General features: G+C 48.1%; 1 protein-coding gene across 1 annotated transcript; it reads right to left on the bottom strand.

Annotated features, from left to right (window-relative positions):
• Window positions 1-2,864: 2,864 nt before the first annotated feature.
• On the bottom strand, window positions 2,865-13,255 carry LOC137303993 (fatty acid-binding protein, intestinal-like). Its single transcript, XM_067972382.1, has 5 exons — window positions 13,133-13,255; window positions 9,785-9,891; window positions 7,029-7,201; window positions 5,076-5,186; window positions 2,865-3,495 (listed from the first exon to the last, which is right to left on the bottom strand). Exons 2-5 carry the CDS (start codon window positions 9,849-9,851, stop codon window positions 3,445-3,447), a joined length of 402 nt encoding a protein of 133 aa, XP_067828483.1. The 5' UTR covers window positions 9,852-9,891; window positions 13,133-13,255; the 3' UTR covers window positions 2,865-3,444.
• Between the last annotated feature and the right edge of the window lie 3,048 nt (window positions 13,256-16,303).

Raw genomic sequence — 16,303 nt, 5'->3', positions numbered from 1 at the left:
GGGTGGTGGGTGTTTGGGGGTGATGGGGTGATGGGTGTTTGGGGGTGATGGGGTGGGGTGTGTTTGGGGGTGATGGGGTGGGGGGTGTTTGGGGGTGATGGGGTGATGGGTGTTTGGGGGTGATGGGGTGGGGGGTGTTTGGGGGTGATGGGGTGATGGGTGTTTGGGGGTGATGGGGTGGGGGTGTTTGGGGGTGATGGGGTGGGGTGTGTTTGGGGGTGATGGGGTGGGGGGTGTTTGGGGGTGATGGGGTGGGGTGTGTTTGGGGGTGATGGGGTGGGGGGTGTTTGGGGTGGGATCCTGGGCGAGGGTCAAACTCACATGCCGAGACCCAGAGAGATTTTGACTCCTGGCCTCATTCATATATTCAGGCTCCCACTCCTGCCCGAACCCAACAGAAATCACTGCCTGGCCGGCGGGCGGGAGTAGGAATTTGGGAGTCAGGAGGTGCGGCTGGGGATCCATGGGAACGGTCCCCTCAGTCGGGTCAGTAGTTGGGGTGGGGGGGAATTCCTGAGGCAATGGGGGGAGGGGATGATGACAGGACAATGTCGGCCCAAGGTCCCCCTTGTAGAGCCCAGAGCAGCGCTCCTGCCCCTCCTGGCTCACAAGTAAACTGGACCTCTTCTGGCCCTCAATCCAGGCCTGGCAGGAAAGCCCCCATTGCTCCCCCGCTCAGGTTGAAATCGCAGATCGGGTTGGGGTTGCCAACTCTGGCTTGACGTATTCCTGGAGATTTGATCACGTGACGGTTGATCACATGGGATTCGATCACATGACCCCGGACCATGTGATGCTTAATCACACAAAGTTTGCCCAGTTTGCAAACGCGATTGCAGTTCCCTGAGCTGAGTGGCTGAATATCACCAAGCCTCGAATAAAATACTTGACTTTTTGTTTTGTAGTGAGATGAATTAAAACATAATTTATAAATGAAAGAACACAAAAGGATAGAAAGATTGAAGGGTATGTAATTTTTAAATGCAGTAATAACCACAATGAGAAACACCGAGTAAATTCCATTGAGCCAACAATATCATCCTCACTATCAGTAACTCCCAACTAAAGTTTTTGTACAATTTTATGACTTGTTCCCAATACACAGCAAGTTCCAAAAATGATAAATAAAACTAAGACCAAACCTCATTCAACTCCCTGACTCCCACAGCCCACCGGGGAAACCCAGCTCCAGGGAGGTGAGGTGCTGGTAATGGTTCTGCTGTTGCCATTTACAGACCCATCTTTTGCTTCTTTACTTGTCCCATCACCACCTTTTGCCTTGCACCATCATCCCTTTTGTTATTAATCACTCCTGGCCTCTACCCTATCGCAGACTTTTGCCTTTTGTTCTTTCCCTGGCTCTGTACTTGCTTAAAAACTTTAAATCTTCCAGTTCTGACGAATGGTCTTTGATGCTCAGGGCAACAATTACCCATTCCGGGAGACTCCCGAGCAGCGTGGGAGGGTGGCCAACCCTAGCTCGGGCCTTGATTGGAGCAATTTAATATCACAGTCGGCCAAATCGGGGCAGGAAAGGAGAGGATAAGACCCCCTGCTCCATTTTAACTGGCCCTCCCACCCCACCTGGTTTCCACCAGGCAGGGGCAGTTAAAATTGAGGCCTATAATGTTTTGGACAGCTCCTTGAGTTGTTTTTGGTGACCCGTGTATGATTCAATACTTAATTTACTGACTCGTTGGTTAATGTCAGGATTACATTACGCAAGATTACACAAGACTGCATCGGGCTGCACAGGATTACACAGGACTGTACCACGCACCACCCCAGGGTCACACTATGCAGCTGCTTACTGGCAAAACATCTGGCCTGTACAGTCTTGCCACACATGATGGTGTCGCTGGGATCAGCGGCTTATCACATCGGGATTTGCAACTTCTATGGCACAGCGTTCGTGTCTTCAACGTCCTGCATTGCCCTGTCAGAATTCCATCGCGGAACTGATGGAGGCCCAGGAATGATCCAAGGGTGAAATGGGGCCATATTTGATTTAATGTCTGGCAGCTGTGCCTCGGCGGTGATCACAGAGTCGAGGAGAGGTCATTTTATAATGACGGGGGTGTAAAGCACAATGGGGATGAAATCGAACATTGTTATCCCCCTTTTATGGGAGCAAAATGGGCGCAACGATGACGAATTTAGCAGAATGACGGTCCGCGGCCGATTTTTCAGGGACCTGGCGCCCACCTGAAATGAGCGCAATATTGAAATGGGAGTCCTGCTCCCATATCCGGGAATTTTGTCTAAACGCCTAACCAGGGTCCTTAACGTGGAGCCAGGAGGGAGGCTTGGTGTCAGATTGGCTTCCACAGCTCGCCGGATTTATTCCAACCAGGCCCGAGGACAAATTTAGGGCAGTCCTCGAACCTCTCTCTTCGGGCGCACGAGTCCAGCTGCAGCCAGCGAAGTGCTTTTGAAGTGTAGTCATGTAGGAAAACGCAGCAGCCAATTTGCGCACAGCAAGATCCCACAAACAGCAATGAGATAATGGCCATTTAGGGCCAGAAATCGCGCAGAGCAGAGAGGCAACTCTCACCGCAGCTCCCGCGAATTAAACCTACAAAAATACTTACTGTGGGCTCTGTGGCGTCTAATTGCTTGATTTTGAGCTTTAAAAAGATTGTACGCTATCAACTCAGCCTCTGAGCAGCGTGAGTGATGCGTCTGCGAGACTAGAGGACACGCCCACAAAATCTGACAGGGAGAGAAGCCCCGCCCACAAGCAGGCCAGCAGACTTCATTCATAAAGTTCGTATATCTGGATGTCATGGTAAATAAATTTTAAATTGTTTTAATTAAAAGCCAAAGAAATAATTGAATTAAATTAAAGAGTCAGAAGGGAAAACTAATTTTTAAAAAAATCTTTTAATTTTTTTTAATGGAGCGATTTCTGGCCCAAGTCTGTCTTGTTGCTGAGGGATGAATATTGACCGAGGACACCTCACCTGCTCTTGTTCAAATAGTACAATGGGATATTTTCGTTGCACCTGAGAAAGCAGACAGGGACCCAGTGTAAGACCTCATCCAGTGCAGCGTCCCTTCAGTACTGCACTGGAGTATCAGCCCAGATTATAAACTCAAGTCTCTGGAGCAATCTTGAACTCAGAGGCAAAAGTGCTCCCACTGAGCGAAGGCTGACACTTTTTGGAAGAACAATGAAACCACATTGGCTTTTCTTTTTGTCATTGGTTTAATGGAAAGTCCAGTCTCCCCGTTTAGTATATTGTCACAAATCCATGATCGTTTAACTACAACGTTTCACACAATAAAACTTGCATCATGAGGTATCACAACCTGTTTCAATAGGGAATGTTTAGAATCAAATCTACAGTGAAGTATTACATTGGTTCTGTTTTACATTTTCAATTTATATCAACCATTCAGACTAAATCCTGGATCTGTGAGAAGGTCCCATATGAGCACGTTTTACTGTTTCTTGAAGATTCTTTTGGATTCCTCTCCGTCAATCTTAATTGTCTAAATTTAGAGAAAAGGATGTTCAAACAGTTAGAAATGGGAAGCAGTTCCCCAAAAACCCGAGTGGGTATCGTCATCACCCTGGGTGGTAATGTGTTGGGCTGTGATGCCCTCCATGAATGAATTGTGTGCCCACAAATTGTAGGCTCACACGTGAAGGATGGTTACGTGGGCAATTACTGAAAGGAATGTGTGAGTATGTGAAGGATGATATGGGCAGGAATGAGCCTGAGGGGAAAAGGACAGTGAATGACAATGAAGGTGGTGGGGGCTGGGGGGGATGGGGGGAGGGCAAATGAAGGAGAGGAAATTTAATGGCAATGAAGAGGGGGGAAGCTGGAAAGTTTGGGGAAGGAGGAGGGAGAGAGTGCCAGCGTGAACTGGGAAGGTGGGAATTGGACGGGGTACAGTGTCTGTGTGGAAGGGTGGGGGGTTGGATGGGGTACAGTGTCTATGTGGAAGGGTGGGGGGTTGGATGGGGTACAGTGTGTGTGTGGAAGGGTGGGGGGTTGGATGGGGTACAGTGTGTGTGTGGAAGGGTGGGGGGTTGGATGGGGTACAGTGTGTGTGTGGAAGGGTGGGGGGTTGGATGGGGTACAGTGTGTGTGTGGAAGGGTGGGGGGTTGGATGGGGTACAGTGTGTGTGTGGAAGGGTGGGGGGTTGGATGGGGTACAGTGTGTGTGTGGAAGGGTGGGGGGTTGGATGGGGTACAGTGTCTATGTGGAAGGGTGGGGGGTTGGATGGGGTACAGTGTGTGTGTGGAAGGGTGGGGGGTTGGATGGGGTACAGTGTGTGTGTGGAAGGGTGGGGGGTTGGATGGGGTACAGTGTGTGTGTGGAAGGGTGGGGGGTTGGATGGGGTACAGTGTGTGTGTGGAAGGGTGGGGGGTTGGATGGGGTACAGTGTGTGTGTGAGAGGGTGGGGGGTTGGATGGGGTACAGTGTGTGTGTGAACTGGGTCTGAAAGGGATAGAGTGTTACCTGGGCAGGGGGATGGGGGATTTTGATGATCTGGGCAGGGGGAGAGGGGATTTTGATGATCTGGGCAGGGGGAGAGGGGATTTTGATGATCTGGGCAGGGGGAGGGGGGATTTTGATGATCTGGGCAGTTTGTTGCAAATCTAAAGTCACTTTTGTTTTCTTTTTTCTGCAATAAATAATTTATCAATTGTCAAATACGAAAGTGCTTAAAATGAACCAGAATGCATTGTTCTAAATGTAAAAAGTTACGCGTTCTCCTGGAGATTACCACCCTAGAAATTCACAACCAATTTCATCCCTTTATCATTTTGAGTCTTCCTTCATATGTGGAAATGTTTTGTTCTTTAATACAATTGAAGGAACGGTCTGTATTTCTGCAGCGTGAGGTACGGAGCCCGTGTAACTATTTATTTTCACTCCATAGATTTAGAATCAGGGCCATTCTCGAGTTGTCAGGTTTTGTTGGTTTTCTTGGTTGCTCTGTGTTCTGTTACCCAGTGCTGACGTCCCCGAGCGCTAAAAGGCCATTTAAAAACTGGGAGTGTGTGTTTTCCTCCCTGGATGCCCAGTGTGTGTCTTTCCCTCGGTCTGTTACCCACCTGCACCAACTTATCGCCGTGAACCTCTCTGATTGTGACAAAGTCCTTTCCATCAGAAAGTTTCTTAAAATGTCCATCTAAGCAGTTCGGGTTGGCCAAGACGAACTTTCCCTGAAAGCAAAAAGAGGAAATTATTCCAAAAGCAGCAAGGCCCTGGGGCCTCGGATACAGTGACCGTCTGTTGGTGAATCGCTGTGTTTTTCTGATGTGCGACCGGCTGCCTGCGAGACTCTGCTGGTGGTTTGGGGAAGAATTTACCCTTAAATAAAGAGATAAATCTGTCAGTTTAGAAAGAAGAGGAAAGCTGTGAATTTCTGGAAAAGAGGAAGTTCTGACAATGAGTCTCTGCCCAAGCAATGGTCTTTCTCTTCCCTTTCAGGCACTGACAGGCCGGCTGTTACTCTGCAGCATTTTCGAGTTGTAGTTACGAGCTCTGTCAAGGCCACAGGGTTTGCTGCAGCAAATCTCGAAGGATGGGTGGCCTGATATTGAGCGCTACCTGCCGTCACTTTTGGTGCCACAGTTACCTCGTCATTACAAGAACATCATCAGGAATTTCGGCCTATACGGGGGGGGGGGCGGATTTTAACCCAAATACGGCCGGTGGAAACCAGACAAGGGCTGAGCAGTTAAAATCGTCCAGTTCACTTACCTGGCCTGAAACCCACAGGAGCTAACCTACTGCGATTGTACCTCCTCCACTGAGCAGATAGTGAGGACACCTGCCCAAAGCTGGAGGGGGCCCTTGTTAACTTGTGCATGCCAAGTCAGGGCTCGACTGAAATTTTTACTCGGAGGTCTGAGCGGGAAGCGGAATGAGTTTCCAGCCAGGCCTAACCCAGCGCGGGAGAGGGTCGAGGCCAGAAGAGGCCCAGAAAGGTGATGTTTTACATTGTCTTTTAACCTGCCTTATGGGGCCAGGAGAAGCCGGAGTAATCATCTGGGACCTCACAAGGAAAGTTTAGGCCTCCCCTGCTGCAAACTCGTCCCCTCCGATCGCAGGGACCCCGGAGGGATGGGTGGGGGGGAGCACAATGGCCGCCGATCCCGCTGGTCTCGGCGGGCGGCCTCCACACTCCGTCAATTTCTACCGCTTCCCGCCGACTTCCTGCCTGGAACAGGTGGGACATCAGCTGACGGGGTATTTACATGAGGTCTTGGAGTTAAAATATCCCCGGCTTCTATTTTGCTGCAGCGAGTGAGTTCGAACTGACGTGTGGGGGCAATTTTAACCTAATTCTCCTGCCGAGAAACTGACGGGATCGGGTGCAATGCTGGTTTTGCACTCAGCCTGATTTTAATCTCCACTGAAGAATATCAAACGGGTTGCAAAACCAGAGTTGCACCCGATCCTGTCCGTTTCCCACTAGGCGAGTTAGGTTAAAATTACCCCCGAGATTCACCGGCTGAAAACTGGCCAGGAGTTAAAATCAGGACCAAAAGACCTACATAATATCATTCAGAGCAGATTGTGAATCCATTGTGAGTTTTTTTGGAAGAATTTAAAGTCTTCACATAAATGTTTCTTGTGTTTTCCATTTGTTGAACGATTCCAGTTTTCAACGCGAAACGCAGAGGAGAAAACGCCAGGGTCAACCTCTGACCTGTGCTGAATTAGCCAATCTCTGCTGGGCACCAGTTGGGGCACTAAAATGGCTTCCGCACCTCAGGGCTAGGGAGGGGAGATACCAGCCTGGGCTCCCTGACCCCAGCCCAGTGAGCCCTGCTAGAAAGTCTCCATGTGGGGATGTCATCATTTGAGAACAGAGTGGTACTTGACCATGCTACCCGCACCATGCCCAGGTCTGCCAACCTGCCAACGCTCAATGGCCAGACTCACACATGAAGAATAGACAGTTAGGTGGGAAACTGCCAGCTGTGGAAGGAGGATAACTAATGGCCATCAGGGAAGGATAGGGAAGATATTGGAAAAGGCGGGAATAAATGTAATACCTTCACCTGACTCCCGTCAGCAAGAGTATTTTCAAATTCTTCATCCAAAGTCCATTCTGATGCCTTGATACAAAAGCAACTTTTCTCAACTACAGTGAACTTGTTTCCTTCCTGCTTTATGTCCATTTCCAGCTTATCCTCCATTGCCATCTTCCTTTGATTTTCAGGTACACCTGGAAAATGATAACACAAAACCATGAGTGAAACAGGAAGATTGTTCTTGACATGAGGCAGTCTGACAATGTGTATTCAGAGCACAGTGCTCATAATATTCTTCCTGTGACCGATGATGACCGATGATGCAGACTGCACTGGGATTATGGACATGGTCAAACTAGAATGATACCCGGACTTCAAGGGTTAAATTACGAGGAGAGATTACACAAATTGGGGTTGTATTCTCTAGAGTTTCGAAGGTTAAGGGGTGATCTGATCGAAGTTTATAAGATATTAAGGGGAACGGATAGGGTGGATAGAGAGAAACTATTTCCGCTGGTTGGGGATTCTAGGAGTAGGGGGCACAGTCTAAAAATTAGAGCCAGACCTTTCAGGAGTGAGATTAGAAAACATTTCTACACACAAAGGGTGGTAGAAGTTTGGAACTCTCTTCCTCAAACGGCAATTGATGCTAGCTCAATTGTTAAATTTAAATCTGAGATAGATAGCTTTTTGGCAACCAAAGGTATTAAGGGATATGGGCCAAAGGCAGGTATATGGAGTTAGATCACAGATCAGCCATGATCTTATCAAATGGCGGAGCAGGCACGAGGGGCTGAATGGCCTCCTCCTGTTCCTATACTCCTGTTCCTATAGTCCTGATGGGCTAGTGGGTAAACTTCTAGTGGCACTGAGCAATACACAACACAAGGTGGAAGGTTTAAATCCTAATCTGCTCAGTTATCTGACAAAAGGGTCAGTTTCCACATGTGTGCTGACAACACCCAGCACTACCTCTCCACCATGTCCCCTGACCCCTCGACTGCCTCGTGTGGCAGAGTGCTTGTCTGACATTAAATCCTGAATGAGCCACAACATCCTCCAGCTCAACACCAGAAAGACCGAAGCCATCATCTTTGTTTCCCAACACTGACTTGATGTCCTCGTCAATGATTCCATCACCCTCCCTGGCCATTCTCTCAGGATCAACAACAACTTGTATCTATACAGCACCTTTCACATAGTAAAACGTCCTAAGGTGCTTCGCAGGAACGTAATTGGACAAAATTTGGCACCGAGCTAAAGAAGGAGGTATTAGAACGGGTGACGATTGGTCAAAGAGGTAAGTTATAAGGAGCATCTTCAAGGAGGAGAGAGATGTCGAGAGGCGGAGAGGTTTAAGGGCGAATTCCAGAGCTTAGGGCTTAGACAGCGTTGCCGCCAATAGTGGAGCGAAGGAAATTTGGGATACGCAAGAGACAAGAGTTAGAGGAAGGGAGAATTCTCAGAGGGTTGTAGGGCTGAGGGAGGTTGCAGAGGTAAGGAGGGGCGAAGCCATGGAGGGATTTAAGCAAGAGGATGAGAATTTTAATATCGGACTGGGAGCCAATGTAGGTCGGTGAGCACAGGGGTGATGGGAGAATGGGACTTGATGCCAGTTAGGATACAGGCAGCAGAGTTTTAGATGAGCTCAAATTTATGGAGGGTGGAAGATGGGAGGACGGGCAGCAGAGCATTGGAATAGTGGAGTCTGGAGGTAACATAAACATGGATGAGGGTTTCAGCAACAAATAAGCGGAGGCGGAAATAGGCTTTGTGATGGAGCAGATATGGAATTGGAAGCTTAGCTCAGGATCAGATCAGAAGCTGAGCTTGCGAATGGTTTGGTTGAACCTGAGACAGTCGCCAGGGAGGGGGATGGAGTCGGTGGTGAGGAAACAGAGTTTGTGCGGGGAAGTGGGCTGGGCAAAGACAATGGGGGGAATTTTAACCCCCACACGATGGGCGGGAGAGGGTCGGGGGGGGGGATTAAATTGCTAAAAATGGGAAACCAGACCTCAACCCACCACGAACACACCCGTTTCCGGTTTAACCGCGGCGGGTTTGGGGTCGGCCGAGTAAGTAGCTCTGGGGAGGTGGGTCAGTCATTTTAATATTTAAATGAGGTTGCGTTCCTCAGATTTTGGCAGCCATTTAAATTTAAAGCTGGCCGGCCGGGTTTCTCAGGGCTTGGGAAACCCGACTGCTGAAGGGAGGCAAGAACGGCCGGATCCAGCAGGTAAATGCTTTTCCAGCACTGTTTGTGGGCCAGGAGGAGCAGGAGTGCTTCCCCCCGGCCCCTCAATCAAACCTGCCGCGATCTTCCAAAACCCACCCCCCCACGATCGGCCGACATCGCCCCCCCGCGATCTCTCCCCCTCGCGATCTCTCCCTCCCACCTCCCTGCCGCGATCCGAGCCCAGTATCCATAGTTACCGTAACCAATACCAATACCAATTACTGGTACCAGTATCCATAGTTACCGGAAACAGTATCCATAGTTACCGGTACCAATATCCATCGTTACTGGTAACAGTATCCTTAGTTATCGTGGCAGTATCCATAGTTACCGGTAACAGTATCCAGAGTTACTGGTATCCACGGTTACCAGGAGCAGGATTCAAATGTCAGACAGATTTGGGCTATATAGAACGTTAATCTGTGACGTGTGACAATCCTCCTACAGATGGGGATATTCTGTAACCATAAATGAATCCCACATTAACATTCCCATTAATGATTCATTGGTGTTTTCTTGAGATCAGGGACCATTGACTTACCCAAGGCAATGAGGAACGCTTCAAAATTCACATTTTCACACACTTTCCAAACTCCATCGAAAGCCATGGCTAAACGTTTATGGTTGCAACGACTTTCTGAGGCCGGCCTGGTGAAAGAAATTAGAGGTGAGATGTTTTTGTGATGTTTTCCACGATGGACTGGTGTAAAATCTCTCTCAAAGCCAGCTTTAGGTAACCATGTTTCGAAGCCTGACCAGATGATACATTTTGCAGTCTAAAGTTAAATAGCTTCCCATTTCTCCTTTGATTTTATTATCACTCACTCCTTTGTCCATGTTACCCACGTGTGAGTCTAGCTGTGGGTATTGACATATTCCATAAAGAAAGGAAAGAAAGGCTTGCATTCATATAGTGCCTATCACTAGTATGTCTCAAAGCACTTTACAGGGAATTAACTACTTTTGAAGTGTAGTCTCTTTGGATACACAAATGACTAAAAGTAGCGAAACATGTTATAAGGCCATAAAACAGGCAAACCAAGCACTGGGGTTTATTTCTAGAGGGATTGAATTGAAAAGCAGAAAAGTTATATTAAACATGTAACGAACCTCGGTTGGACCACACTTGGAGTACTGTTCACAATTCTGGTCTCCATATTATAAAAAGGATATAGAGGCATTGGAGAAGGTGCAAAAAAGATTCACAAGGACAATATCAAAACTGAGAGGATATACTTATCAAGAAAGGCTGAACAGGCTGGGACTCTTTTCTCTGGCAAACAGAAGGCCAAGGGGTTGCCTGATAGAGGTTTATAAGATTATGAAAGGGTTTGATAGGGTAGATGTAAACTTGTGGGGGAGACCAAAACTAGGAACCTTAAATATAAGATAGTCACCAATAAATCCAATAGGGAGTTCAGGAGAAACTTCTTTATCCAGAGAGTGGTTAAAATGTGAAACTCGCTCCCACAAGGAGTAGTTGAGGTGAATACCATAGATGTATTTAAGAGGAAGCCAATGAGGGAGAATGGAATAGAAGGATATGCTGATAGGGTTAGACGAAGTGGGGTGAGAGGAGGCTCGTGTGGAGCATAAATGCCAGCACAGACCAGTTGGGCCGAATGGCCTGTTTCTGTGCTGTAGATTAGATGTAACTGTTGTAATGAATTCCAGAGGTGAGGTGAGAGTGACTGCCCTTGACATCAAGGCAACATTTGACCAAATGTGGCACCAAGGAGCCCTAGTAAAATTGAAGTCAATGGGAATCAGGGGGAAAACCCTCCAGTGGCTGGAGTCATACCTAGCACAAAGGAAGATGGTAGTGGTTGTTGGAGGCCAATCATCTCAGCCCCAGGGCATTGCTGCAGGAGTTCCTCAGGGCAGTGTCCTAGGCCCAACCATCTTCAGCTGCTTCATCAATGACCTTCCCTCCATCATAAGGTCAGAAATGGGGATGTTCGCTGATGATTGCACAGTGTTCAGTTCCATTCGCAACCCCTCAAATAATGAAGCAGTCCGAGCCCGCATGCAGCAAGACCTGGACAACATCCAGGCTTGGGCTCATAAGTGGCAAGTAACATTCGCACCAGACAAGTGCCAGGCAATGACCATCTCCAACAAGAGAGAGTCTAACCACCTCCCCTTGACATTCAACGGCATTACCATCACCGAATCCCCCACCATCAACATCCTGGGGGTCACCATTGACCAGAAACTTAACTGGACCAGCTATATAAATATTGTGGCTACAAGAGCAGGTCAGAGGCTGGGTATTCTGCGGCGAGTGACTCACCTCCTGACTCCCCAAAGCCTTTCCACCATCTACAAGGCACAAGTCAGGAGTGTGATGGAATACTCTCCACTTGCTTGGATGAGTGCAGCTCCAACAACACTCAAGAAGCTCGACACCATCCAGGACAAAGCAGCCCGTTTGATTGGCACCCCATCCACCACCCTAAACATTCACTCCCTTCACCACCGGCGCACAGTGGCTGCAGTGTGTACCATCCACAGGATGCACTGCAGCAACTCGCCAAGGCTTCTTTGACAGCACCTCCCAAACCCGCGACCTCTACCACCTAGAAGGACAAGAGCAGCAGGTACATGGGAACAACACCATCTGCACGTTGCCCTCCAAGTTACACACCAACCCGACTTGGAAATATATCACCGTTCCTTCATCGTCACTGGGTCAAAATCCTGGAATTCCCTTCCTAACAGCACTGTGGGAGAACCTTCACCACACGGACTGCTGTGGTTCAAGAAGATGGCTCACCACCACCTTCTCAAAGGCAATTAGGGATGGGCAGTAAATGCCGGCCTCGCCAGCGACGCCCACATCCCATGAACGAATATTAAAAAAATGTAGGAAATGCAGCAGCAAATTTGCTCACAGTAAACAAGAATATGATAATGAGCAGATAATCTGTCTTAGTGATGTTGATTGAGGGATAAATGTTGGCCAGGACACTGGGAGAACTCACCTGCTCTTCTTCGAAATAGTGCCATAGGATCTTTTATTTCCACCTGTGAGGGCAGACAGGGCCCCGATTTGACGTCTCATCCAAAAGGCGGCACCTCTGACAGTGCAGCACACTGTAAGTACTGCATTCTAGTGTTAACTTAGATTTTGCGCTCAAGTCTCTGGAATGGGACTTGAACCCACAACCATTCTGACTCAGAGGCAAACGCATTACCCACTGAGTCACAGCTGACCCCAAATCGCACCTTGCCTCATATCCACAACCACACACGTCCCAGTAGGCGGGGGATAATGACCGAGAGCAGGAACTCTGGCAGATTTTCCTGTCTGAGATCACCGGACTCAACAGGCACCCAAAAAACCCCAGGTCCTTCTGTGTGACGTGGCCCTCTTACACCAGACATTGGAACTAGGCAACTGGAGGAGCTCACCACTGACATCACAAGTAACGCAACCGTGCAGGATCAATGCTCATGTTGCAGCAATGGGCAATGTCACAATCTACTCACAGATCGCTCTGGGATGTTCAGATCAAGGTGTGCCGACACAGCCAACCACACATCTCAACATTCCAGAGTTACCAAATATACTGTGGGAACATCGAGGAAAACAGCTGCTCACTGAATGGTTCATCTGTTGACTTTTAAACAACTGAAGCTGTGTTGCTGATATTTGTAGCTCTACATGAGAACTCGTGGTTTGTGGTTCAGATAATCGGCTGGAATATTACTGACGATTTGTGCTTTACTGGCTGGCGTCTATCTGTCAGGCACTTTAAGCAATACTGTCCTTTTCTTGGTGGAATGGTCCCATTGAATCACTGCCTTTTTCCCCAGTTACACAGGTCCTGTGCAGCCATAGCTGAACACCTTAGAAAGGAATAGCCATAAAATAGAGAGCACTCACCTCCTCTCAGTTGCTGCTGTTCACTCCCCAACCCGGCAAGGAAATGTGAGAGGAAGTGTGTTTGCTGGTATTTCGGATCTTTCTACACACACAGGTCGTCCTGATCTACTGATAGCTCCTTTTTTTTTGCTCTTGGGCGTATCCAATATGTAATTGCGTATTACCATGAGTGCCCCTGGGAAAGTGGTTACACCAGTCCTGGCCTGTCCCTTACAGTAAAACAAGTCAAAAGTAGGGAAGATCTATTATGAGTGGTGGACCTGTCAGGACTTGAATCTACCAATCTCTGACCAGCTTCATTGGCCTTCAATCAGCACTCTGCAGCGAGGAATGGAAAGCAGAGACCCACTAACTTTATTAACACAGACTGTGCCAGTTTCCCGACTGCTAAGGAAGCCCGGCAGGGTATTCGATGCTAACAATGACAAATGCATCAAAGCTTGGCATTCTAGTGCAGGAGGAAATGGCTGCACTCAGAAACATGTGTTTAAGTATGAGCCTCACATTGCAGTTTAACACCACTGTGCAATGACACAAGGTTAAATAGGAAATCTCTACTACAATCCCAGCAGACAGAATGAAAGAACGGACTTGCTTCCCTATAGAACTTTACCGCATCCTCGCGAAGTGCTTTACAGTCAACGCATCACTTTTAAAGTACGGTCACTGTTCTGATGTAGGCAAAAATGGCAGTTAATTGGCAAACAGCAAGATCCCACAAACAGCAAACAGGAAGTTTTTGACCTGAACCAAATGACCAATCAGAACAAAATGGCTTCTCTCTAAATCCTCATTATGCTATTTCTAGGACACTGAGGGGCCGATTTTCACTTTGGGCGGACATCGGGCAAGCAACGTGATTCCACTGACTGTCCCACGTCCTCAGCAAGAGGCCCGAGCCCTTTTGACAAGTGTCAGCCGGGGCTCAGTGGGCAACTCTTGCCTCTGAGTTTGAAAGTTGTGGATTCAAGTCTCACTCCAGAGACATGAGAACAAAATCCATGCTGACGCTCCAGTGCTTTACTGAGGGAGTGCTGCACTGTCAGAGGCGCCGTCTTTCGGATGTGAGAAGGTAAAGCCCCTGTCTGCCCTCTCAGGTGGACATGAAATATCACTATTTTGAAGAGCAGTGGAGTTCCCCTGGGTTTCCTGACCAATATGTATCCCTCAACCAACACCTAAAACAGATAATCTTCTTAGAGCAGAGAAGGTTAAGGGGAGATTTAGTAGAGGTGTTTAAAACCATGAAGGGTTTTGATAGAGTAAATAAGGAGAATCTGTTCCTAGTGAAAGAAGGGTCGGTAACCAGAGGACACAGATTGAAGGTAATTGGCAAAAGAACCAGATGGGAGATGAGAAGAATTTTTTTTATGCAAGGAGTTGTTAAGATCTGGAATGCAGTGCTTGAAAGGATGGTGGAAGCAGATTCAATAGTAACTTTGGATAAATACTTGAAGGAGAAAAATTTGCAGGGCACTGGGGAAAGAGCAGGGCAGTGGGACTAATTGGATAGCTCTTTCAAAGAGCTGGCACAGGCACGAAGGGCCAAAATGCCTGCTTCTGTGCTGTACGATTCTATGATTATCTCATTGCTGTCTGTGGGAGCTTGCTGTGCAAAAATTGGCTCCCGCATTTCCTACATTACAACCGAGACTACACTTCAAAAGTACTTTACATTGGTTGTAAAGCTCTTTGGGACATCCTGAGGTCGTGAAAGGTCGTGAAACTTACCTGGTTTTGAAGCGATCTGCAGTGGCCCCTTTAAGGAACTCTGGTACGGCTGCTCTACGATTAGTACCAATTGAAGAAGCCTTAGCTGGTACCTCAAAACCTCAGTACAGAAAAGGACCCCAATTTGCATGTTACAGATAACATCCCTTCTGAAAGTGGCAGGTGTCGGGGGCCACCCGTGTGAAGGGAGGGATTGGGAGTGGGAACAGCACAGTAAGGTCGGACTTGTGATTTTCAGCTCACTCCTGCCCCATTTCCCGCTCAGTGCAGGCTGTGAAAAGCAGCTTCTGAATTTCCATCTCATTCTTCTACTCCAGCTTTTGATGGTGAAACAATTCAATGCTGGACTATCTTTACTGATAAATTTTCTTTATTTTCTCCCTTTCGGAAATGGAGATAAGAGGCATGATTTTAGCATGGCGGGAACTCAGCGGGTGGGTAAATAATCGTGTAGGAAACCCGAAAGTAACTTGAGCGCATCAGTTTGTCCGATCAAAATTCAGTTGAAGGCACTTAATGCTAGTTCCGGATTTCGCGTCTCCAAATTGTGCAGCGGGCGTACCGCGTACCCCCATGATGCGATTTGAAGCCCACTATTTAAAGGGCCAATGCAAAATTGATTTTGGAGGAGACAGGTATAAAAAGTGAACTAGAGGAAAGGCAGCACTCAGGTTCTCAGCCTCCCTTGAGATGCTACTGGTGATAGGAGGAAGAAACCTGCTTCTGCCACCAAGAATTCATGGCTGGAGGTGGCGGGAGAGGTGAGCAGCAGGAGCACAGTTGGCTGCAGTGCAGGAAGCGTTTCAATGACCTAACCAGGTCAGGAAAAGTAAGTACAGTTGCTGAATCACCCACATCCTGTGTTATTCAACGCCCCATCCCCCCACCCTCACTCTGTGTTGGCACATCTACCCCATCACATCACTCCTCACAGCCAGTCAAGTTACAGCATCAATCATCCTTCCCTTTCGATGCATTTCCTCACCTCCCCATTTATTTACCCGACACTGCCACTCACCCCAATCCTGGTGCAATGTGATGTCTGTGTCAGATAGTCACCCTCTGATGCATCTGTTTCATTGTCAGCCTCACCCAAAGCAATGCGTCACCTTCAGCCACTCGCAGAGAAGAGAGAGCACAAAACGCAAGGGAGAGGAGCAGAACTGGAGGTGGCCCACCACATAGTGGAGGTGACAGATGTGGAGGAGGCCATGGAAATAAGTGGGACAGTTGCATGGCTATTCATTGGAGATGGAGAGACTGGCAACGCGTAGATGGCTGGTGATAGAACGTTAACATCTTTCACACACACGATGAATAGATTTTATCAATGAGTGAACTGTACCAGACCTCAATTGGAAAGATTGTCACTCTTGCGATATATCATTAATATCACTTTCTGTTGTCATCCAGGGCCTTCACGCCTACGCGAGGAATGAG

This window comes from Heptranchias perlo, chromosome 36 (assembly GCF_035084215.1).
Source record: "Heptranchias perlo isolate sHepPer1 chromosome 36, sHepPer1.hap1, whole genome shotgun sequence".
Classification (NCBI taxonomy): domain Eukaryota; kingdom Metazoa; phylum Chordata; class Chondrichthyes; order Hexanchiformes; family Hexanchidae; genus Heptranchias; species Heptranchias perlo.
This window is presented reverse-complemented; position numbering and strand designations above follow the sequence as displayed.